This window comes from Zingiber officinale, chromosome 3B (genome assembly GCF_018446385.1).
Source record: "Zingiber officinale cultivar Zhangliang chromosome 3B, Zo_v1.1, whole genome shotgun sequence".
NCBI classification, from domain to species: Eukaryota; Viridiplantae; Streptophyta; class Magnoliopsida; order Zingiberales; family Zingiberaceae; genus Zingiber; species Zingiber officinale.
Window position 1 is genome coordinate 58,128,452 of NC_055991.1, and position 22,734 is coordinate 58,151,185.

A 22,734-nucleotide genomic window follows, 5' to 3' on the forward strand; every position below is an offset into this window, starting at 1 on the left:
AAGAGCAATCACTACGAAGATTCGCCAAAGAAAGAGCATTACCAAAGCAGGAGAAAGAATCGTCGGACGAGAGGAAGAATAAACAAAGAAGGAGAAGAATTGCCGGAGCTGAAAAAAACCCTAAATCTGTATCAATGGGGCGGATTTTTTTTTACATATTTTAGCGATGATTTAATTACATTTGTTGCTAACATACGTAAATATTAGCGACGATTTATTCCTAATTCATCGTTAATATATTTTTTTATCTGATTGTGTATCAAAATGCTGATCTTGAAGCTAATTCTGGGGTTAATGCCCTACTAAATTATTAGTAATGAATTATTAAAATTCATCGTTAATAATTTGATTATTGACACCAATTTATTATTTCATTGCTAATAATATTATTTAACTATGAATTATTATTTCATCAATAATGTTCGTCACTATTTTAATAATAATGAAACGGGGAACTGTTATTTCGTCATTAATGTTCGTCACTATTTTAATAATAATGAAACGGATACGTGGCGGCGGTTAAAACCATTGGGAGCGCGGGAGCATTGCGTATCTATGGCCTTAATTAACCCGTTCAGTTTTCCATGGCGGCTGACGAGCCAACCACAACCTTATATCTATCAACGCTATCTATTTTCTCCTCACAGACCCCTCTATCCCCATCTGGTCCATATTTATTCTTCCACGTGGCAGCCAATATCTAGCATCCTGAGATTATAACCACCAATCTTGAGTATTTTTTTTTCTTTCCCAATTTACTGGTAACGATATTTGTTCGACTGTGAAAGAAAACTACCATTATTCTTGTCCAAGTCCATTCCCATCTCCATGTAAAGCAAAAATTACCTCTAGATGATCTCAGACCAATCACTATCATGAATTACCGCTAAGTAACAACATTTAAAATAATTTTAAATTTAAAAAAAAATGATGAAGAGGTGCCTCGCAAACCACACACCTCCTCCACCTTTATCCTTACGATGCCTCCCTAAGCTTCAACAGCCTACAAATTTTTGTAGGGGAGACGAGCAGAGCAAAGAAAGGGGAGATGGCCAGCTGCACAATCCACACCGCTCCTTATTCCTGCTCTATATCAAGGCCAGCTGCTAAGGCCTTCAGCTTGGGCTTCCACCAGAGGCATCAGCAGCTCATCTTCTTCGGCAGCGGAAGGAGGAGTGCAGTGGTGTGCTCTGCTGAGAAGACAGTGGTGATAGGGCTGGCAGCCGACTCAGGGTGTGGTAAGAGCACCTTTATGAGGAGGCTGACAAGTGTGTTTGGGGGAGCAGCAGAGCCACCCAGGGGAGGGAATCCAGACTCCAATACCTTGATCAGCGACACCACCACTGTGATATGCCTTGACGACTACCACTCCCTGGACAGGACAGGAAGGAAGGAGAAGGGGGTGACTGCACTGGACCCGAGGGCCAACGACTTCGACCTCATGTATGAGCAGGTGAAGGCGATCAAGGATGGAGTGGCCGTGGAGAAGCCCATCTACAACCATGTCACTGGTCTGCTCGACCCCCCTGAGCTCATCAAGCCACCCAAGATCCTGGTCATTGAAGGATTGCACCCTATGTGAGCTCCCAATATAGTTGTTTTTTTCTTCCTTTTTTCTGTATCCTATGCTAACATGTGAATATCAATCATCCTATTCATTGTTCTCTGCAGACATTAAACTTTCAGTTTTCCTTCTCGTAGATATTAATCTTTGAATGAGTACTATCCATATAGAAGAAAAAGATCCATGCTGAGATTCTTTTCAGTTCAACAACAAAAATAGTGTGATGATATCAGCGATCATGCAGTGTTTTAAGAGTGTGATTGCAACTTCATTATCGAACAGGTACGACTCTCGTGTGAGAGATCTCTTGGACTTCAGCATCTACTTGGATATCAGTAACGAGGTCAAGTTTGCCTGGAAAATTCAGGTAAGTAAATTCAATCCAATTTTCAGATACTGTGAGCTTTCATAATGTTGCTCATTTTATCTTCTCAATCTCAGAGAGATATGGCGGAACGGGGGCACAGTCTTGAAAGCATCAAAGCTAGCATTGAAGCTCGAAAACCCGATTTTGATGCTTACATTGGTACATTCATCTAGTCCATTTGGTTGCAATAGTCGAACCCACAAAAGCTGCTCCTCTATTTTGTGCTTGTTGGCAGATCCACAGAAGCAATATGCTGATGCTGTGATTGAAGTCCTACCGACACAGCTAATCCCTGATGACGACGAGGGGAAGGTGCTGCGTGTGAGGTTGATCATGAAGGAAGGGGTGAAGCGATTCGCTCCCATCTACCTCTTCGATGAAGGCTCCACTATCTCATGGATTCCTTGCGGCAGGAAACTGACTTGCTCATACCCTGGCATCAAGTTCTTCTATGGCCCTGAGACTTACTTCTCCAACGAGGTACAATTATAGTTAGTTAACCAAGCTGAACACTTTTTGATTCCCAATCCAACAGCTAAAGCCGGGAGATGATCACTCTTTGGCAGGTTTCTGTTGTGGAGATGGATGGGAAGTTTGACAGGTTGGACGAGCTGATCTATGTGGAGAGCCATCTCAGCAACTTATCGACCAAGTTTTATGGCGAGGTGACGCAGCAGATGTTGAAGCACTCAGACTTCCCGGGCAGCAACAATGGCACTGGACTCTTCCAAACCATTGTTGGATTGAAGATTAGAGATTTGTATGAGCAAATTGTTGCTGAGAGGGCAGCAGCTTCTGCTGCAGCAGCTAAAGTTTGAGTGGGTAATCTTGGATCAGTGTTGGAGAGGATCATTTCCTGCATGGCTACTTCTCTTTGGTTTTTGTTTTCTGTATACATATAAAGAAATTAAATGTTGCGGTTGTTCTAAACTTAATCCGTTTATCAGATACTTGTAAAACAATTTGGGAGATTAAAGCACAATCAACTTATAGAACTATTCGTCGAAAAGGAATTGATTGCAAGAACAGTGCACATACGTAGTAGACACTGACATATACGTGAGGAAGAAATTAGAAAGATCTTTACCTCAAGTCGTTGCTGATGATCACATAAAAAAAAACTAAGAACAAAGGTTGAGGAGCAACCAAAGGAGGACAATGCGAGTGCACCAGGGTTAAGGGTTCTGGGGCGAGATTTGTTTGAGCGCGCAGATCATGAAATGCTTTTGTTCAACTTTCAGACTGCGCCTGATAATATCTCTGATTCAGGGGAAGAATCACCTGTCTAATAAATTCACATTGGCAAAGGGGATATTCCAGCTAAGATGTGTGAATTAAGAAAAAATTAAACCAAGTCCAGCTGTAGATAGATTTACCTAGAGATGAAACAAATAATCTATTAAAACTAGAAAACTGATGGTTAAAAAGCATTATCAGTTTCAAGAAACAGTAGGTAGATGGCTCTCTCTATTCAATAAAATCCTCAGTTTATCCACCCGTTGAACCAGCCAATTCGATGTACATGAACAAGTGCTCTCTCTATCTTCAGTTCAGTTCTTGAGATGGCATAGGAAAACAATCATTAATTTTATAGTAAATATTAAAGAGAAAGCAATCCACAGAGATTTGTGATAAAAAAAAAACGTGATACATATAACCAAAAACTACATTAACATATTTTTACTGGACAAGCTTAACCATCCAGAAAAAGAAGGCTGTCTTTTGCATTCTGTTCATCGAGTTCCAGCTCACGCTGAATTTGGAACGCATGAAAGCTACCACTATGCAAAATATATAAATAAATCGCTTTACAAAGAGGAAGGAGAGGCACAGTATGTTAGTATGCTCTCTCTTGAATAGGAAAAGGTCATTCGAGCGTTTCCTGATATCGCAAGGATCAAAGTTCAAGGTCATGGAAATTAAACTGCTAGATGGTAATTTTGATGTAGAGAAGTGCCCCAGCAACTTGGGAGTTCAAATTGAAATCGCAAGACCTTCAGTGCTAGCCACAAAAATTCAGCTTCTTTAGAACCTTTGCATAAGCTAAATGCACAATCGCAGGTTTCCTCAGTCTTCGTTTTGCCTTCTTGGTCTGCATTAACCACCATATGACCACTTAACTACAACGCCAGTCATTCTAGGGGAAAAGAAATTAGTTTATAAAGGACTACAGAAAGTAAGTAATGTGATTTTGATTCCAAATCTTTCATGAAAAGAATTATTCATCCTAGCTTGCTGAAAAATAGGAAATAAGCTGAATTAGATGAGCAGGAATTTTTTCAGGGTATGTCTTAATCTTCCTTGCCCTTTTGACACCTCTTCAGTCAAACTAGTTGGCCTCCTAGTGAATAATTATGTGAAGGTTGGAGCTTCTATTTGATGTTCACTTGAACCAACAGGACCTGGTTCCTGACACAGGTTTAAATCACATAGTTTTATGCATTATCTCAGCTTATATGATGATATTCCCCTTTGCCATTTTGGACTGCGTTATCCTATTGCAATTTCAGACTAAGCTAAGATTTAGGTTACAAATGATTCCTATTTGAGAAAATTGGCGCATTTTTCAATTCAGATAAAGTACAGAAATGAGCATGCAGAAGCAGACACAGGAAGAAGAGACTACAGAACAAAACAGAAGTTAAGATGCTATCATAATGAGGTTTCACACAGTGCAAAGCAGTTCTTTGTAGCACAACCTATGCACACGATATCAGAAAGCAAAAAATAAAAATGCAGACACAGAAGTGTAGAAACACAAAACAAAATACAGAAAAAGAAGAAATAAAAAAAACAAAAATAAAGATATCAGTGTCAAGATTTATATAGGACTCTTAACTTGCATCCTCTCTTCCAACCACATCCAGTAGGTGTTTCTACTATAAAAAAGGGCAGTTCCTCACCAAGCTAGACTCACACAAGTGTTTGCTTCGACTTATAAGGCCGATCGCTTGTGATGCCAAGGTAAGATTTGTTCTTTCATTAGCTTAGTTTGCATAATACCAACGTTTTAACAATAATAGTTCATGAAAATAACTAACCTTGCTCTGATACCAAAATACAAGTGTGGGAAGAAATAGGGGTGCAAATGAGCCGAGCCGCTTGTGAGCCGCTCGCGAGCGGCTCGGTCAAAGCTCGACTCGAGCTCGAATTTGACCGAGCTCGAGCCGAGCTCGAGCCGGCTCGTTTAACATTCGAGCCGAGCTTGAGCTCATTTAACACTGGCTCGAAGGCTCATCAAGCCAGGTTAATTTAATATTTTAGTAATTAAAATTATTATTACTTTTAAAAGAAACAATAAGTTAAGGAGGAGTTTGTGGCTAGAGCATATCATTTGGTGTATTTGAGGTCTATGGTTCAAATCTCCATTGGGACAGGTTTTTAATTTATTTTTCCAATCCAAGCTCGAGCCGGCTCGAGCTCGACTTGAGCTCGAGCTCGAGCTTAAACTCACAAGCTCGATCAAGCTTGAACCGAGCTCGAGCCTATGCATTTTCTCGAGCTCGAGCTGGCATGAGCTCGAGCTCGGCTCAACTCGATTACAGCCCTAGGAAGAAACGGCTGTGGATCGAATCAGCAAGTGAGAAATAAAAGAGATGAGAACTTACTTAAAAGATGCAAACCCTTCTTATTTCACACCTCAAAGATTTTTACAGGCTCTCAGACTCTTAGACCTTCTCCTAGGTAAGGCTCGAGTGACGCTTGAATGCCTTGCAAAGGAGCACGAAAAAGTCTTATATAGATGAGAAAGCTCCTCGGATGCTCATTGGGTCCCATCGCAAGATGCTTTCCTTATCTGATAAGAACGAATATTGTGAGGTGTTCATAGTGCTTATTTTACAGCTCTTAAAGTAAGCTTTTACAATACAAAAGCAAGATAAGATTCCTTGCTTTTAGACACAACTTGATATAAAGTAAAGTAGGATAAGGTTCCAGCACATAAAGGTCTTCACTGGGTCAGACCCTGAAATTATTCATCCGCCTTACTGCGTCACTAAGTAAGCCAGCTCTCAGTTCCAGCTGGTGGTCCACTTGACGTGTGATGGGAAGTCATCCTGACCACCAGTTGTCCTTTGTGCTTATCTGTTGACATTCTCGTAACTTGAGGGAGTGCAGTATTCGGAGTTGCTGGAGTGCATTCGTGGCTTGTACAGTAGCTCTTTGTTGGATGTTGTGCAGTTCATCTCGGATCCTTTGGTCTTCGTCCAGGGATATTGGGTACTGCCGCTGTAGTAGCTTTTGGTATTGCTCAGCCAGCTGGAGAGGTTGTTGAATACCTTCAGAATCTCCTTCTCCGCTTCCAAGCTGGGTTGTTGATGATTATAATCGGTGAAAGCCAACCGCCATATTTTGGAAGGTTTGTTGGAAGCAGTTTTGCTAAAGAAACTTATAATTGCTTGACAATCCGTTCGAATGATCAGCTCCCGCTTATCAGATAATAGATCTTGAGAGATTCTAGGGTGTTCATTACTACGTGTATCTCCACATCTATTGTGGATTTGAGGGGTGAGTATTTACCGTTGGCATATGCACAAACCCTTTCAGAAGATTCGAGGTCAAATTTACATCTTTTCCATTTGCATACCCCGCCCCATCCTTCAACACACCCATCAGTCTCAAGGATTATAAAACAATATTCGGGAGGGACCTCCAGATCAGGAAGATTTCGAATTGTTTCCTTTATCCTTTTTACCAAGGACCAATCTTGAAAATTCATTTGCTTATCTCCAGTAGGACTAGTTTTTGCATATAAAGGTCCAAGTAATCTACCGAGGTTAGGACTATAATTACGAGCATAGTTTAGAATGTCTAACCATGATCGCATGCCTTTCTTTGTCATCAGGCCCTCATCTTGAAATTATGTAATTTTTGTAATAATATAAGGCTGAAGCTTTATCTTTCTGTTTCCGAGTATGGCCCCAAGGAATTCTATTTCAAGGACCGCTAACTTCATTTTGGATGGGCTGAGGATCAACGCATTCTGCAGACAAATACTAAGCATAATTTGTAGATGCCTTCCGTGCTCTACTTCATTTTTGGAGAAAACAAGAATATCATCAATGTATACTGCTATAAAGTCGTCAGTACCTTTAAAGCAATTGTCCATTTTGTGCTGGAAAATTACAAGTGCATTTTTAAGACCAAATGGCATTACGAGCCATTCGAATAAACCATCCGGTACACAAAATGTCATCCATTCAATAGACTTCGGGTGCATCGCGACTTGATGAAATCCGCTTTTAAGGTCAAACTTAGAATAAATAGAGCTTGTACTGACCTTTTGTAAAATTGTATTAATACCTGGTAAACTGTATTGGTCTTTGTTTGTAAGGGCATTAAGTCTTTTTAATTGAAGACCATTCGTTCCTTCCCCTTAACTTCTCGGCCAGTATCTAGATCAATAGTTGTTCCAGAATTAACAATTATTGCTGTCGTTCTGTGCCGACTGTGGCTGGGTCTAATAATGTGCAACTTTAATAATGCTTCCGTGTAAATGCTGCCTTTTGATTGGGAGTAAGATTCTTGAGTGGCCTGTCTTCAATTATGAAATCTGAATTTTTGATGTCCAGATAACATAAAATTTTATTCTTCGACCAGTGTTGCAGGGGATTATCCCCTATGAATCCCTACTCCTTAAGTTCCTTTAATAAGGGGTCAAATTGCTCAGCAAAAGATTGTGAAGATTTACCAGTGGTATATGAGACGATTTCTTTAATATGAAGATATTCTTCTTCTTCTAAGTCAAGTTCCTTTATAGCAACTGCAGTATCTGCGGAGGGAAGTGTGTTGATAATAGTTAAATTTTTGTAAAAGGTAACTACATTACCTTCAATCCTGACCCCTCCATTCATTGCTTTGATAAAATTACAGCCAATAATCATCTGTATCTTATCCCCAAGAACCATGGGAAAACTATATGTATAGGGGATTCGGAAGTTATTGTCCCCGATAGTCATTCGGCCCTGTCTCATCTTTAATTTGGCTGTTTGTTGGGAATTTATTCCGCTAAAGTGGGCGAGGAAAGTATTTTCTTCAAGCGCTTCTTTGGGGACTGATTGCTGGTCAACACAGTAAGTAGTTGCGCCTGTATCTAATATTGCTTTAAGGGCAAACTTAGGAATACCTGGAATGTCCATCTCAACTTGTAAATTATACAACATATTCTTGATAAGTCTTGGGCCTTTGCCTTCATGTATTGCAGAAATTCCTTCTGTTGTCTCAGAGTATAGCATATTAGCAGTTTCTTCTTCTGATGCTACCTCCTTATGGAGTTCTGCATAATCTGCTTGTAGTTCTTTTTCTAAAAGAATTTGCTCATATAAGCTTCTATAATAACTGACTTCTGCTTGAAGTCTCGTAATTTCAGCTTCACACCAGGAGATGTACTTTTGTTGTTCCTGCAGTAATTTATTAGGAAAGAATGATGCTGGAGTAGCAGGTATTACGGGTACCTTTTTGCTGAAATAATAAGGGTCACAAAGGTTGCAGGAAGTTATCAGACACTTGGAGTAGTGCATTCTAGCCCTTTTTAGGGTTTCCCTCTTACATCCTGTGCACCTTGTTGGTTGTAGAGGGAAAATATCTTCATTAGCATGTCATTTGTGTTGGCACTGGTATTGTTCGTTTGAAACCTTTATCTGGGAACGATATCCCCCATCAACTTGCCCAAGCATAAAAATATTTTCAGAGAGGGTTAGAGTTTGTATTGACCTTTGGAGATCGCCAGTATCTTCCTCCCCTACTGATATGCTAAATATTGCATCACTTTGGTCTTCCCCTTCTTGGACGGATAATATATCACAATCGTCGGGGATGTCTAATTGCTCAAACATTGCCACACGCTTAGAGCTTCTTTTATTATTAGGGCATTCTCTGGCAAAATGCCCTTCTTGACCGCAAAGGTAACATTTGCACTTTTTATTTTTGAGCATATGCTTCCTCTTTTCAATGCGTGCATGGATATCATGTGGTTTACCCTTATAGGTTTTGCTTTTTCAAAGACCATATTTCTTTGAGCTTTGTCCATTATAATATCCGGATATGGGTATTTGACTGCAAAAAGATAAGTCTTTGAGAGCTCGTTTGAATGCGACATCTTTACATTCTTGTTGTAGAAACTTATAAGCGAATAAAACTCTTGGACTAACGCCAATTGTTAAGCCAGTATATTTTTCTTCGAAGGTTGCTTTAATTCTGGTTCTCAGATCGCCAAGCATTTTGAACCAGAATTTCTCTGATAATTCGCGCCCGGTATAAAGCCTTCCTGTTTTTGAAGCAAGCCTCATATAGTCGTTCATGTATTGTATAATGTTTTTAACATTGTCACATGATAATTTCTCTAGGCTTCTGTATGCTTCATCTTGTATAGCAGTGGATCCTTGTATTGGGTCTTCCGAGAAAAATACCCTCCTTATTTGAGAAATAATATTCTGAGTTCCTCTTCTTCCTTCAACAGCTTGTATAAGTGCCTCATATTCAGTGGGGTATGTCATTCTCCACTGTATCCAGGCTAACTTTTCTATCGCTCCTAGCAGATTTTCCATATATTCAATTTTTTCACTAGGATCAGTAAAGCCTTGTGCTGCTACATGGTTGAGAGTAATAGATTCCCACCTTGAGAAGACATCATGGAATAAGCCTAGTTGTTCTGGAATGACAAAAATGGCTCCTTGTTGCTGGGCTGGAGGTAAACTGCACATTTCGTTATTATAACCACCCTTTAACTTTGTCTGTTCACGCTGAAATGTTGGTTGAACAGGCTGGGATGTTCCTGGATCTCTTATAGCTGGAGGATAACCGGATAGTCCCATAGTAGTGTCTTGTGGAGGTTGATAAGGTGATATGACTGTACTTGTAGAATATACTTGTTGTTCGCTAGGTTCTGGCAATTCTATTGCTAATAACTGCCTTAGTATTGGATACTCCATCTCATGCCCAGTTGCTATTAATTGTTGTGGTTCAGAGATGGTAAAAAAAGGATTTATCTAATCTTCTGAAAGATTTTCATCTTCATATTCATCCCAGATGGTTGCTTTGGGAGTGTTTAGTGTTGCCAAATACTGGATATAGGATAAATCACTATCTTCTTCTATAGGATTCTCAAGGGTAAAGTCTATGGATTGGAGTATAGTGATCCCTGGGCTTGTATCTCCTGCATAGTCTAGCCCCAGATCTTCCTATAAATGTTAGATGAGGGTCTCTTCAACAAACGCAGAAATTATTTGCTTTTCTTTGGGTAAGAAGATATCCCAGTTTGGCTTATGTCTTGTGTGTTGGAACCCCAAGGTTATTTTTGTGTGATCAACAAGTTAAGTTAGGTCCTGTGTTGTTCTAACCTTGTGTCTAAGTGTGCAGTAGCTTAGGAGCACAGGTAGTCAAGCGGAAGACGCAGCTATCGAGAAGGACGGCACGCGGTGCGTCCGAGGGACGAGGCGCTGCGGAAGAGTACACCGGCGGACGAGAAGGAAGCGTGCGGTGGTTCCGAGGGACAAGAAGTCAGAGCGGAAGACTACTCGGGGAGGAAGAGATGCAGCTAGCGAGAAGGTCGGCACGGGGTGCGACTGAGGGACGAAGACTGCGGATGAGTACGCTGGCGGACGAGAAGAAAATACGCGGCGATTCAGAGGGACGAGAAGCTGGAGCAGAAGCCTGCTCGAGAAGACAGGAAGTTGGGTTCGGGTGAGCCCTATTCCGGATGGCAGAGATCACCCAAACAAGCGGAAGACTCGGTCTGAGGCGACGGAGCCAGAGCAGAAGACCCGGACGAAAAAAGTCAACGGGGTTGACTTTTCCCTCCGAGGCGCCCGGAACAGTCCGAGGCGCCTGCAGCTGTTTGGGGCTCCTGGATCAGTCCGGGGGGCCCGGAGCCCTCCGAGGTGCCCGGAACCCTTCCGGGCGCCCGGAGTTGACTTTTTCACAGGCTCGATCTAAACGCTGGGGGATAAAGTTTATCCCCCCATGGCGCCCTGACCAAGGCTATAAATATAGCCTTGGTCCAGAAGTTTTTTCAACAATCAGAACTCAAGCAATTCTTTCAACACTTGTGTACTTCGTCTGTAGTTTAGCTTCTTTTTGTGCGCTTCATCGTTGTGCGAGGGTTCTCCGCCTGAAGGAATTTTTAGTGCGATCATCTTCCTTGGATTAACAACCTCCCCGGTTGTAATCAAGTCAATCCCGGTGTGCCTTGTCTTTTCTGATTTATTTTCTTTCAGCTAATTTATGCAAGTATTAGTTTAAGAGTTCGAGAAGGGTTTATTTTTTATCTTCAGGCTATTCGACGCCCCCTTCTAACCGGCCGCCGCGATCCAACAAGTGGTATCAGAGCCAAGGCGCTTCAGGAGGACTAACCGTCAATCGAAGCAAAGATAATGGTCGGACCAAGCATCAACCCGCCGAAATTCGAAGGGGATTTCACAACCTGGAAAAAGCGAATGCAGGTATTATTTACAACTGATTTTGAATTAATTTTAATAATGGAATTTGACTTTGTAGCTCCAGAGGGCAAAGAAAAATATCAATGGACGAAAAAGAAACAAGCCGACTATGTGGCGAATGGCAAAGAAGAATACCATCTGCTAAGCGTTCTTCCGCCACAAGAAGTCAACCGGATCGGGAACTACGACTCGACAAAGGAACTTTGGGAGAAGTTCCTTAAGCTGCACAAAGGAACGTCCGAAGCCAAGTGCGCTAGACGGGATCTACTTCACAATCAGCTCACCAGCCTTTGACTTGGGGAAGACGAGACAGTTGCACATCTGCACTCGAGAATCAAAGAGATCATCACCGGACTGTCGAATCTCAGAGAAAAGATAAGTAACCAAAATTCGTTAAGGTACGCTTTAAATTCTTTTTCGAGAAATTCAACATGGGCATCACTAGTAGATGTCTTTTACATTTCGAAAGATTTAGAAAAAATTACACTAGAAGAATTTTTCTAGACATTTGAAGTGCACGAATCAAGATGTGCAGGTACGAAGGAGCCAAAGAACAACGTCGCCCTCAAATCATCGAGAGACGAACCTGAGTCGGAATCTTCTCTCGACGACGAGGAAATGGTAATGATGGTAAGACGATTTAAAAAGCTTTGTAAATCTAGAACTACTAACAATCCGCAGGGCAGAAAGAAAATGACCATCCGCTGCTACCACTGCGACGAAGAAGGGCACGTCAAGGACAACTGCCCTAAGCTGAGGAACAAGGATAAGGATAAAGGTAAAAAGTTTGTCCAAAAGCGCAAGGTCCTAAAGACAACGTGGGACGATACGTCGTCCGAATCGGAAGTCGAGGCATTATCCGGACTCGCATTAATGGCGAGTCATCAAGACGGCGACTGCGATTTAAGCTCTTCCGAGATGAGCATCGAGAGCATCGATGAAGGGAGAGATACGTCGGAAGAAAGCAGCAGTTCAGGGGAGACACGGACAACGAGATCGACAAGGTAAGTAAGGTACGATCTCTTCCTCCCGATAAACTTTTTAAGTTTGTTAAGTTGCTAACTAAAGACTGCTGCAAGTTAGAAAAAGAAATTAAGAATTTTAAAATAATATTAACTAAATCCTGCCCTTTAGAAGAATTAGATAAAGTTAAATTAGAAAATAAAAAATTGAAATCAGAAAATGAAAATCTGAAAATTCAAGTAGATAACTTGAAAAATCATGCATGCTTATCTAATACAAATTTTAAAAAGTTTAATAACTTAAATTGGTATTATAGATATCATCAGGGACAAATTAGGAAAATTTCAAAAAAAATGTCCCTAAGAAATTTTTGATTAATCCAGTAGGCTAGAACCTATATTGGGTTCCTAAATCTTGCTTAGCCTAAATTCTAATCGAAATTAGCGCTTTCAGCGAGAAAATTAAATAGTAAATTTCTTTATGAGGCTTTGTCTAAGCAAGTGGTTGTTACTCCAACAACCAAGAAGGCCTAGTGCCTCGCCACGACCTGGAATACAAAATACTGAAATTAAATGTTTAATTAACTTTCTAGTAAAGCATTAAAATTAAAATTTAATAATGCTTTAAAAAGTCTTTTAAACATTTTTTTTCAAAATTTTTTTTAGTTAGAATTTTTTTTTAAACTAAAATTGCCTAAATTAAAAGGTCCTCTGAAATTAGAAATTTATGCTTAGAAATTTTTTTTGCAAAATTTTTTAAATCATAATTTTTTTTACTTAAAAGTTTTTTTAACTTAGAACATTTTTTTTTTTGCTTAAGTTACAAAATTCGTCTGAAAGTTATAAATTGTTTCGTAAATTTTTTTTAGGTTAGAAATTTTTTTTCGAAAATTATCTAACTTAGAGTTTTTTTTCAACTTAGAATTTTTTAAGAAAGTTAGAATTTTTTTTTTAACCCTTAGATTTTTTTCGGCACCCTATTTTTTTGTGATCAAAGGGGGAGAAGAAAAAGTATAAGTCTAGGGGGAGGTAGACAATTTTCTATCTTTTTTCTATCTTTTTCCACTTAATTGCAAAATTAGTTAGTTTATTTTTTATGTCTATTTTACCATATCTTAACTTGGGTTGCTCACATCAAAAAGGGAGAGATTGTTGGAACCCCAAGGTTGTTTAGATGTGATCAACAAGTTAAGTTAGGTCCTGTGTTGTTCTAACCTTGTGTCTAAGTGTGCAGGAGCTTAGGAGCACAGGTAGTCGAGCGGAAGGCGCAGCTAGCAAGAAGAGCGGCACGCGGTGCGTCCGAGGGACAAGGCGCTGCGGAAGAGTACACCGGCAGACGAGAAGGAAGCGTGTGGTGGTTCCAAGGGACGAGAAGCCAGAACGGAAGACTGCTCGGGGAGCAAGAGACGCAGCTAGCGAGAAGGTCGGCATAGGGTGCGACTGAGGGACGAAGACTGCAGATGAGTACGCTAACGGACGAGAAGGAAACACGCGGCGATTCCGAGGGACGAGAAGCCAGAGCGGAAGCATGCTCGAAATGACCGGAAGTAGGGTTCGGGTGAGCCCTATTCCGGATGGCAGAGATCACCCAAACGAGCGGAAGACTTAGTCTGAGGTGAACGGAGCCGGAGCAGAAGACCTGGGCGGAAAAAAGTCAACGGAGTTGACTTTTCCCTCCAGGGCGCCCGGAGTTGACTTTTCCATAGGATCGAGTTTTGACTCGATCTGAACGTTGGGGGATAAAGTTTATCCCCCCAGGACGCCCTTAACCCTTAGGGCGCCCCGACCAAGGCTATAAATATAGCCTTGGTCCAGAAGCTTTTTCAACAATCAGAACTCAAGCAATTCTTTCAACACTTGTGTACTTCGTCTGTAGTTTAGCTTCTTTTTGTGTGCTTCATCGTTGTACGAGGTTTCTCCGCCCGAAGGAATTTTTAGTGCGATCATCTTCCTTGGATTAACAACCTCCCCGGTTGTGACCAAGTCACTCCCGGTGTGCCATGTCTTTTCTGATTTATTTTCTTTTAGCTAATTTATGCAAGTATTAGTTTAAGGGTTCGAGAAGGGTTTGTTTTTTATCTTCAGGCTATTCAACCCCCCTTCTAGCCAGCCACCGCGATCCAACATTATGGTGTGTGGTACAGAACTACTTGTGGATGCATCTGTTGAACCAAAACCATCTTCTCCTCTTGCTGTTGTTGAGAGTCTTGGCACTTGATATACATCTGGATGGATAATCCTTTCAAAAATTATTTGTGCTACCGCCATTCCTTGTGTTATAATCACTTGTAGATCAGAATGATTAAATATCATTATTTTAATTTCTCCCCTGTAATCAGAATCAATAACACCGGCGCCTACATTTAGGCCAAGATTCCAAGCTGCACTAGAACGGGTTGTTATGCGGCCATATATTCCCCGGGAAATTTCCAGGCTGAGTCCTGTTGAAATTAGGGCTCGCCCTCTGGGCTCTATGACAGTAGTTTTGTCTGCCGCTAGATCAAATCCCGCAGCCCCTGAGGACTTTTGTTCCAGCATTACTGCAGAGTCAGTTAGTAGATGTACTAAAATGTAAGGAAATTCTTCCTTATCTGATGAGGCCGGAATTTCATTGTAGTCTTCTTCATATCCAAGGTAGATATCAATGCATGGAGCACGACTATAAGCTCACTTTCTTCCTCGTCTTGTATGGGGCATTCCCTTGCTGCAGTGTAATTAGAAAAACTAATGGATATTCTTCCATCCATAAAATTATGACTGTTTACCTCCATAGGTTGTAGAGGTAATGCATATTTGGGTAAGTCGTATTACCCAATCCAACCCTTGTAATGGTGTGGTTGAATACCGTCTTCCGGGTAAAGCACGTACTCCATGACTTGTCAAGCAGTTAACAACGCCTTGTATTTCATATGGGAATCCAACGTTGGGTGTGTTGGATAATCTTCCAACCATTCCTCGTGTTATTAGCAGGTTAGCTTCTCCATGGCGCCATTAACCATAGCCCCTTGTCAAAATAGATAATTGTATATTTCGATAAAAATCATTAATGGTCATCATAATGTCAGGGATTACATAGACCATTTGGCTTCCTCTGGTGAGATCTACTTCCATAGTAGCGAGAATAGCTTGGTCTCCAAGCCGTCTGTTATCTTGAAAGATAACAAGTGCAAGAACACCTTCTTCTTGTCGGTGAAGAGTTTGTATCCGAACTTGGAGAATTCCAATATGTATATATTGCATTCTGCTACGTTGTAGCTGATGGAAGCTTTCTTCCTGAATAAAATTTCTGTCGACTTGGTTAGAATTAGTAATGGTTCTTTTGATCTGTGAACATAGACCCGGTGATGCTCGTCATCTCTTCGCGAGGGGTACAGGACTTCTGCAGGGACTATTGAAGCTCTTTCAGTCATAGAAGCTTGAAGTTCTGCCTGAGGGTCTAGTTGTTGTTCAATTGTATATACTGGTGATGTTCTTCCAGCAAGTCTTCTCCCAATTCGTTGTGCCGTCCTTCGGGCGTTATGTAATCGCCTTTGGTTCTATCTGTATTCACGAATTTGATCTTCAAACATTGGGGTAGTAGTTGTAGTCGCTTGCTATGTATGTCTTCTTTCCTCCATTACTTCTTGAGCTTTGCTTGTTCCAACCACATCCAGTAGGTGTTTCACTAGTCAAGTTTTGTATAAAGTTTCACAGAGCGTCCAGCCAAGGTAAGCTTCTATAACACTTAAAAGTATTAGCAACTGCACACACATTAACTGAATTAGCTTCAATTCTCTTTTTTTTAAAAAAAAAAAAAAAGAGCCAAAGGAAGAGAAGGAAATAGAAGAACAAATTTCATCTAAATAAATCTGTGTAATCTTCGTGCATTTCTGTAATAGAATAACATGCTTCCATGTATTCTGTGCACAGTATAGGAATTATGTGTTCTTCAAGCTTGACAATAACACATAAGAAATTGAAATATACGACGTGAAAGCTTTTGTGAGATCTTTGAAAACTACTTTAGTACAGACACATAGATACAAAACATTCTCCCTTTAATGATTTTTAAAAAATAAAATAAGATGCTTATATAAGTGCAATAGCTATTTCACATACTTCCAAATATGTCATAAAGTTTGAACAAACATCTTCTAGATTTGAAAATTTATAATTCAAACTCAAAAACATTTCACTAATAACATATTGTTATTAAATCTTGATTTGGATATTTCTATTTGCAGAAAATTGATTTGGATATTTCTAAACCTTAATAACCGTAACAACTTGATGAATCTTTGATTCATCTTTTCCTATCTTCCATTATTTGAACTGTTTCTTGGAGTAATCTTCCATAGTTTCTAACATTTGAAAACATCCATGATTACCAAGTCAATTAGTTGTTAGATATGTTTTTTTTTTATCTTTGCAGCATCATTAGTTGCTTTCACTCAAACTTCATCAAGATTCTTTTTTTCCTATTTTCTAAAAATCTGGCATAATCTTTTTATGCCATCTGAACTTTCATTTCATCTTTAGATTAATTTTACTAACGTATGTGCATGTATAACATCCCAATTTTCCTTTGCACATGGTTTACTTGGATGTGAAGATAGGGAAGGGAGGAAGAGGGAGAAGGGGAAGGGGAGAGAAAAGGTTATAAAATTGGAAATGGGATCATGGATAACACATATATATTTATATGTTGCTTTTGATCTCCCCCTTCCATTTCCCCCTCCTAGTCTTCAAACTCGACCATAATATAAATACTCCTAGAATATATAATTGGAAGGTAAAATCTTTGCATAGAACAAAGTTTTCATTCCACTTTAATCTCATTTGAATTTTGAGATTCAAATAATCTTTTCCTTCACTTGATTGTTGATAGAATGTACCAATTAGAAAAGTCTGATGTGAAAAACTCTAGCAATATTTAGATTTTTTATGTACATTTTTAATAATATTTACAAAATTCATACATATATCCACTTCCAAAAACAAAGTATTACTTGACAATTGTTTTAGTGAAGTAATTTTTCATCAAGTTTAAATGGCTTTACTAATAGCTAGTAGTATAAGAAAATCACACTGCCTTGGAATACCATGGGAAATTTTAAATTTGGAAGGAATCATACTATATCAGGGCCCTAGTTATTGTTAACTGATAATCAAACATCTCCCATAATTGTAGTACTGATGTTGATAAACATCAAAAACATTTTGTGTTGTTCTCTCAGTTTCTTAATATTCACCCTAACTCCCTATACCTCATAAAGAAAACGAATCATGTCATTTAGATACCTTCTCAGTAAGGGATAATCCAATGATTCGTTTATTCTAACATTATTCCTAATTTCCTACATCCCAAAAAAACAAGCAGTCATATAAGTAACTAATTATGCCTGCTTTGCTTCAGTACTTTCAATTTCATGAGGTAACTTAGATGGATTTTAATGAGACTATTCATTCCAACAGTTAGTACCAAAATGGGACAAATAATGGGCAAACCTTCCTATGAATCCATCATAAAACTTAACTTGTTAAACAGCACCAAGCTGGTAGTTTTCATTCTGCAACTACAATAAAGTGTCTCTATTAACCGCAATAATATTTAACAGTAAAAGCATAGACAATTTGTTGGTTTAAGCTAAAAACTAGGAATTAACAAAACCTATGTCACCAATATCTCGACCTCGGAAACTTATATCCTAGATGAATTGATTTTCCTCTAGGTTACAGAACAATTAAGACGTCCATGCCACAGGAGTTACCTTCAAGTGTGCATTGTGCCTCTTTCCAGCCCTCCATCTCCGTATCTGTCCATCATTCATGGTCCTAAATCTGAACTTAAAAGACCTGAAAAGAAACCAACTCCACGAAAGAATCTCAGATAAAATCATAAAATACTAAAAGAGGCCCACGACTCGTCCAATGAAAAGAAGCATAGACCAAACCTACGAATAAGACTTCAGCTTGTATTTCTTCACTTTAGACTTAACCGGCGTCAGCGGTGCTCGAGACCTATCCTCTGCGGCATAAAGACGAGCTTGAATCGCCTGAAAAGGCATCATATTAGATGCCAAGGTGTACAAACGAAACAGAAAAAAAAACAAAAGGAGGCAAATTTCTAGCTAAAAACATCGAATTATGAAAGGGAGCAAAACAAATTTTAGATCAAAACAATACCTGGAGGAAAGGAGAGGTAGGGTAAAACCCTAAACCTGGCGACTGGCTGTGACGACGGGCCGTGAAAATGAAGGCATGGGAGACGGGCTTACGGATTGAATTCGTGGAGAACGCCGATGCTGCCAGACATCGTGAAGGGAGAGGAAAGATGACGGAACGGGAAGAGGAGAGCACATCTCGACCGAGCTTGGCGAGCCATCGCGCCTGCATCATTCTATGTTTTCTTCCCTGTAAGCCGACGAAACCCTCGCAGTGGTTTGTTAATTACGACAATTTACCAAAATAAGTAGTGGTTTTGTATTTTCCGAAACCCTCGCAGGACACGACTCCTTCGCGTTAGATTCGTGCGAAGAGCAGAATAAAGGAACCTTGATGGAGATAGCCGAGGAGACAGTTGAAGGGGGCTACGACGATTCGAAAAAACCTGATTTGGATGGTGGTGGGTTCAATGAGATGGAGGGAAAAACGATCGCGTCTTGGTAACTAAAAAGATGAGTTTGGTGGTGCTAAAGTGTAGGAAATTGTTGAAAAAAAAATACTTGGTGAGGAGGATAAAGAAATAGTGGGTGTAGGATGAGGCATGTAACAGAGAGAGTGAATCATGTGTCTTTAACAATTATTATTTTTTAAAACTTTAAAATAAAGTGAATATTTTTTAAAACTTTAAAATAAAGTGAATAGCAGAAAAAAAATTAAAACACAAGAAAAGACAAAGACACGATTAATTTTTATTTAATTCGGAACCTTCGACGACTCTAATTTTAAGACTCAGATCCTTCGGACCTTTCCGATAGGTAATTTACTAATCAATCGTTTTTTACAAAAATAAGTTGGTAATAAGACTACCACCTTTAGAATATGATGTGTAGAAAGAAAACAACTGCACATTACCCAAGTCTAGGCTCGTTTGAGCGCGTAGCGACGTTGTGTCATTCTTGTGCCGTTGAAGCTCGAATGCGGCAGAGTAGTAGTGTACGATCAGAGAAGCCAAATGGTTAGGAAAGCACGTAAACAAGTTGTCTTGAAGTCTATGTTTTGTGCTGGCCGAACAGAGCTTTTAAAGACTATTGAGGGTGCCTCCAACCTCATCCAAGGCGCCTCCAACCCCAAAGTTTATCTCGTAAACTTCAGCTTCGATCAGCTCTGACCTTGAGCTCTTTATCTGTGTGAAGGCACCTCCAAGCACTCTAAGGACCTCCAATGCGCCTCCTGAGCACCTCCAACGCGCTCCAAGGCGCCTTCGCACAGTAAACTTTATCTCTAAAGTTTATCTGCATGTGATCTCCTCCACTGGGTCCAGGTCGCCTCCAAGCGTTGCTCCGAGGTGCCTCAGCGCACCTCCAAAACGCCACAGACACTATTCATTTGAGACTAATTTTTGTCATTCAATCCTGCAAGTTTATGTTAGCCTAATAAGAAAAAATAACCTATAAAACAGAGTTAACATAATAATAAAATTCATTTATTATGACTTAGATCCTGTCTTACCAAGACCGAGATCTAGTCATGGTCTCAACTTAGACTTTTAAAATGGATCTAAGTTTGACTAATGTCTACAGCCCTATTGGGGCTCGTCCTCACTAGATCTCTCTCCTCCAGTTGTTTACCTGACCTTACCTACTGAACATCTAGTTCTCCAAATCTGTTTATACTTCTCTGGTCCTGTTTAGTGTCTAATCAACTAAGACTTTCATGCAATACTAAGTTATCACAATAGATATAAAATATTAAAGTAAATCAGTGTTAATAGCTTTCAAGATTCGTTGGTCCGGTTTACCGTATACGGTCGACTAGAACAGTCAATCACATATGCTTGGAGTTTACTTCTCCAAGACTTTTCATTACCTAAGGTTACCTCCCTCTAGGGTTGCCTAGCTTCACTCACTAGAACTTTCATTGTCTAGATTTACTCACCAAGACTTTCACTACCTAGCTTGACTCACTAGGACATGACTTCACTTACTAGAACTTTCATTATCTAGCTTCACTCACTAAGACATAGTTTCACTCACCAGGACTTCAATCACCTAACTTCAGTCACTAGGGTCTGGTTTCACTCACCAGGACTTCTCCTTACCTAACCTCCAGTTATGACTAATCACTTAGTAGACTTCTCACTTGTCTAACCTTTGGTTAAGACTACATTTGCTAGTCATCTAGTCCTGACTAAATTTCTCTCTTCCAAACATCAAGTCCTATTTGGATTAACTCTTAGTCAACCTGACCATACTTGGGTACATTATCAAATATTGAAACTCTAGAGGTTGATTACACTAACAATCTTCCCCTTTTTGATATTTGACTATTTTCTTAAGTTAGGCTGAGGTCTTAAGGGTTTTATACCAAAGTTTGGGAGATTTGAAAAGTTTGGAAAATTAAAAATAATTTTAACTTAAGATCACTCTCCTCATTTGACATACATAAAAAAAACATAAATAGATTATTTTGCACCAACAATGATTTTAGAAATACATAATTTAGGCATATATGCTTTTTTGAAAACACTTAGAATATTTAAGATAAAGTATTATTTTTAAAAATATTTTAAGTACATAAAAAAGAAATGTTAAGTATATGAATAGTTTTCATATAGAATATTCAAAAGATTTTTCAAACTTTTAAATAATTTTTAAGAAATTTTTTAAAAAGATTTAAAACATTTAGGAAGAATCCATTTTGAAAGATTTTCTACTAACATTTATTAAAGGACTTTTTGAAAAATTATTTTAAAGTTTTGGCAAGATGATTTTTTAAGTATTTTTCAAACAGTTTTCAAGGTTTTCATAATTTCAAAGATTTACAAAATTAATTTTAATTTTTTTAAAAAAAATTATGTTTGATATTTCAATCGTGACTCCACCTCAACTTGATATAGTCTTAAGAATCCTTATTAACCAAGCAGGGATCCTCTGGTCTGCTTTTAGCGGACCAAATCCTGGTCCACTGCACTGATTGGAGGGATTTAATGATCCCCACCTACTAAATATGTGGGGGCTATTGAATCCCTCCAATCACTGCCCCTGGTCCAGAGGTGGACTAGGATAGACGGGACCAGAGAATCCCGTTTATTATTAACCATAAGAAAAATTTTCTATGTGCCTTCAGGGTAATCCAAATCAAAAGAATACCTAAATTATTTTTCAAGAAATTTCAAAATATATTCAAAATTTTTTAAAAGTATTTTTCAAACACATGTTTAAGAATTTTTAAAATATTTTTATTAAAGAAAACATATATTTCCATAGTAATTTCCAAAAAGATTTTTTCACAAGAATTTTAAAAAATTATGTTAAACTATTTTATCAAAAGTTTAAAGATAAATTTTTGAGATATTTTTCAAAATATTTTATGTGATTAAATTTATCCTTTAAATGAGTCTCCTTTTAACATGACACTTTCTTAGGAAACACTTACTAACCAGAAGGATTATATACATATGTGTCTAGAGGTTTAGAAGTTTATGATTGATCTAAAGAATCTAAACACTCAGTATTGGTCCACTATCATTTTCAAAAGTGTATATTTTTGAAAATTATACAAGTAATTGCAATCATGAATTAATTTTCTTTCCCTAGCATCTCAACAATTCTAGATTTTTAAAATATGATAACTTTATATGTTTAGAGAGATGCTTAACATGTATTAAGGTAGACATAATTTAATTTTTAATTAATTTTGGATTAAAAATTCTAACTTAAATAATTCAAAATTAACTATAAATTTTTAATTAAGTTTGATTAGTAAAATTACTTAAATAAATCATTAATTAATCTTGAGTTATATTTAAGTTAAGTTTAAGATTGTTTTAATATTCAATTATTTAGTTAAATTAATTTTAAATTAAATGAATTGATTAGTTGTTAATGTATTAAGTTAAGATTGATTTAATTAAGTTTGAATTGTTGAGTTCGAATTAAGTAAACCTAATTAAATTTGGATTAATAAATAAGTTATAATTATTTTTGGATTAATAGTTAACTTAAAATTAAATTAATTTTTGGAATAAAATAATTATTGGACTAATTATTAAAATTGATTAATTATTATTAACTTTATTCAATTGATTAATTTAATTTAATATTGATTTGATTAATTAATTGTTAATTTCAGAATTATTAAATTTGTATTATTAAGTTAATTATTAAATTTAGAATTAATTAAGTAGTTATTAATTAAATTAAAATTAAAAATTTTATTATTAATTTTGAATTATTACTTGAATTAAATTAATTAATTCAGATT

The 22,734-nt window shown here is 38.3% G+C and overlaps 2 protein-coding genes across 7 annotated transcripts; one reads left to right on the plus strand and one right to left on the minus strand.

The window, feature by feature from the left end:
* Window positions 1-831: 831 nt before the first annotated feature.
* On the minus strand, window positions 832-19,009 carry LOC122056513. Of its 6 annotated transcripts, XM_042618488.1 has the most exons (5): window positions 18,771-18,914; window positions 18,493-18,706; window positions 18,265-18,362; window positions 18,078-18,162; window positions 3,019-4,023 (listed from the first exon to the last, which is right to left on the minus strand). In XM_042618488.1, the coding sequence occupies exons 2-5, from the start codon at window positions 18,703-18,705 to the stop codon at window positions 3,934-3,936; spliced, it is 486 nt and encodes a 161-aa protein (XP_042474422.1). In that variant the 5' UTR covers window position 18,706; window positions 18,771-18,914; the 3' UTR covers window positions 3,019-3,933. The 6 variants fall into 6 exon arrangements, 4 of the variants coding, with proteins under 4 accessions (XP_042474422.1, XP_042474421.1, XP_042474424.1 ...); XM_042618487.1 differs by having other exon boundaries at window positions 18,493-19,009; XM_042618490.1 differs by lacking the exon at window positions 3,019-4,023 and adding an exon at window positions 14,209-16,067 and having other exon boundaries at window positions 18,493-18,948.
* Window positions 955-2,929, plus strand: LOC122056512 (phosphoribulokinase, chloroplastic-like). Its single transcript, XM_042618486.1, has 5 exons — window positions 955-1,578; window positions 1,847-1,931; window positions 2,006-2,090; window positions 2,167-2,411; window positions 2,498-2,929. The coding sequence occupies exons 1-5, from the start codon at window positions 1,049-1,051 to the stop codon at window positions 2,747-2,749; spliced, it is 1,197 nt and encodes a 398-aa protein (XP_042474420.1). The 5' UTR covers window positions 955-1,048; the 3' UTR covers window positions 2,750-2,929.
* Window positions 19,010-22,734: the final 3,725 nt, after the last annotated feature.

Excerpts from the sequence above, each read along its gene's own strand:
- LOC122056512 (XM_042618486.1), top strand. The coding sequence starts at position 1,049 with ATGGCCAGCTGCACAATCCACACCGCTCCTTATTCCTGCTCTATATCA. Across the intron at positions 1,579-1,846 it reads ATTGAAGGATTGCACCCTAT|GTACGACTCTCGTGTGAGAG; the intron begins GTGAGCTCCCAA and ends ATTATCGAACAG. Across the intron at positions 1,932-2,005 it reads AGTTTGCCTGGAAAATTCAG|AGAGATATGGCGGAACGGGG; the intron begins GTAAGTAAATTC and ends TCTCAATCTCAG.
- LOC122056513 (XM_042618487.1), bottom strand. The coding sequence starts at position 18,705 with ATGATGCAGGCGCGATGGCTCGCCAAGCTCGGTCGAGATGTGCTCTCC. Across the intron at positions 18,363-18,492 it reads CTACCTCTCCTTTCCTCCAG|GCGATTCAAGCTCGTCTTTA; the intron begins GTATTGTTTTGA and ends ATGCCTTTTCAG. Across the intron at positions 18,163-18,264 it reads TACAAGCTGAAGTCTTATTC|GTCTTTTAAGTTCAGATTTA; the intron begins GTAGGTTTGGTC and ends GTTTCTTTTCAG.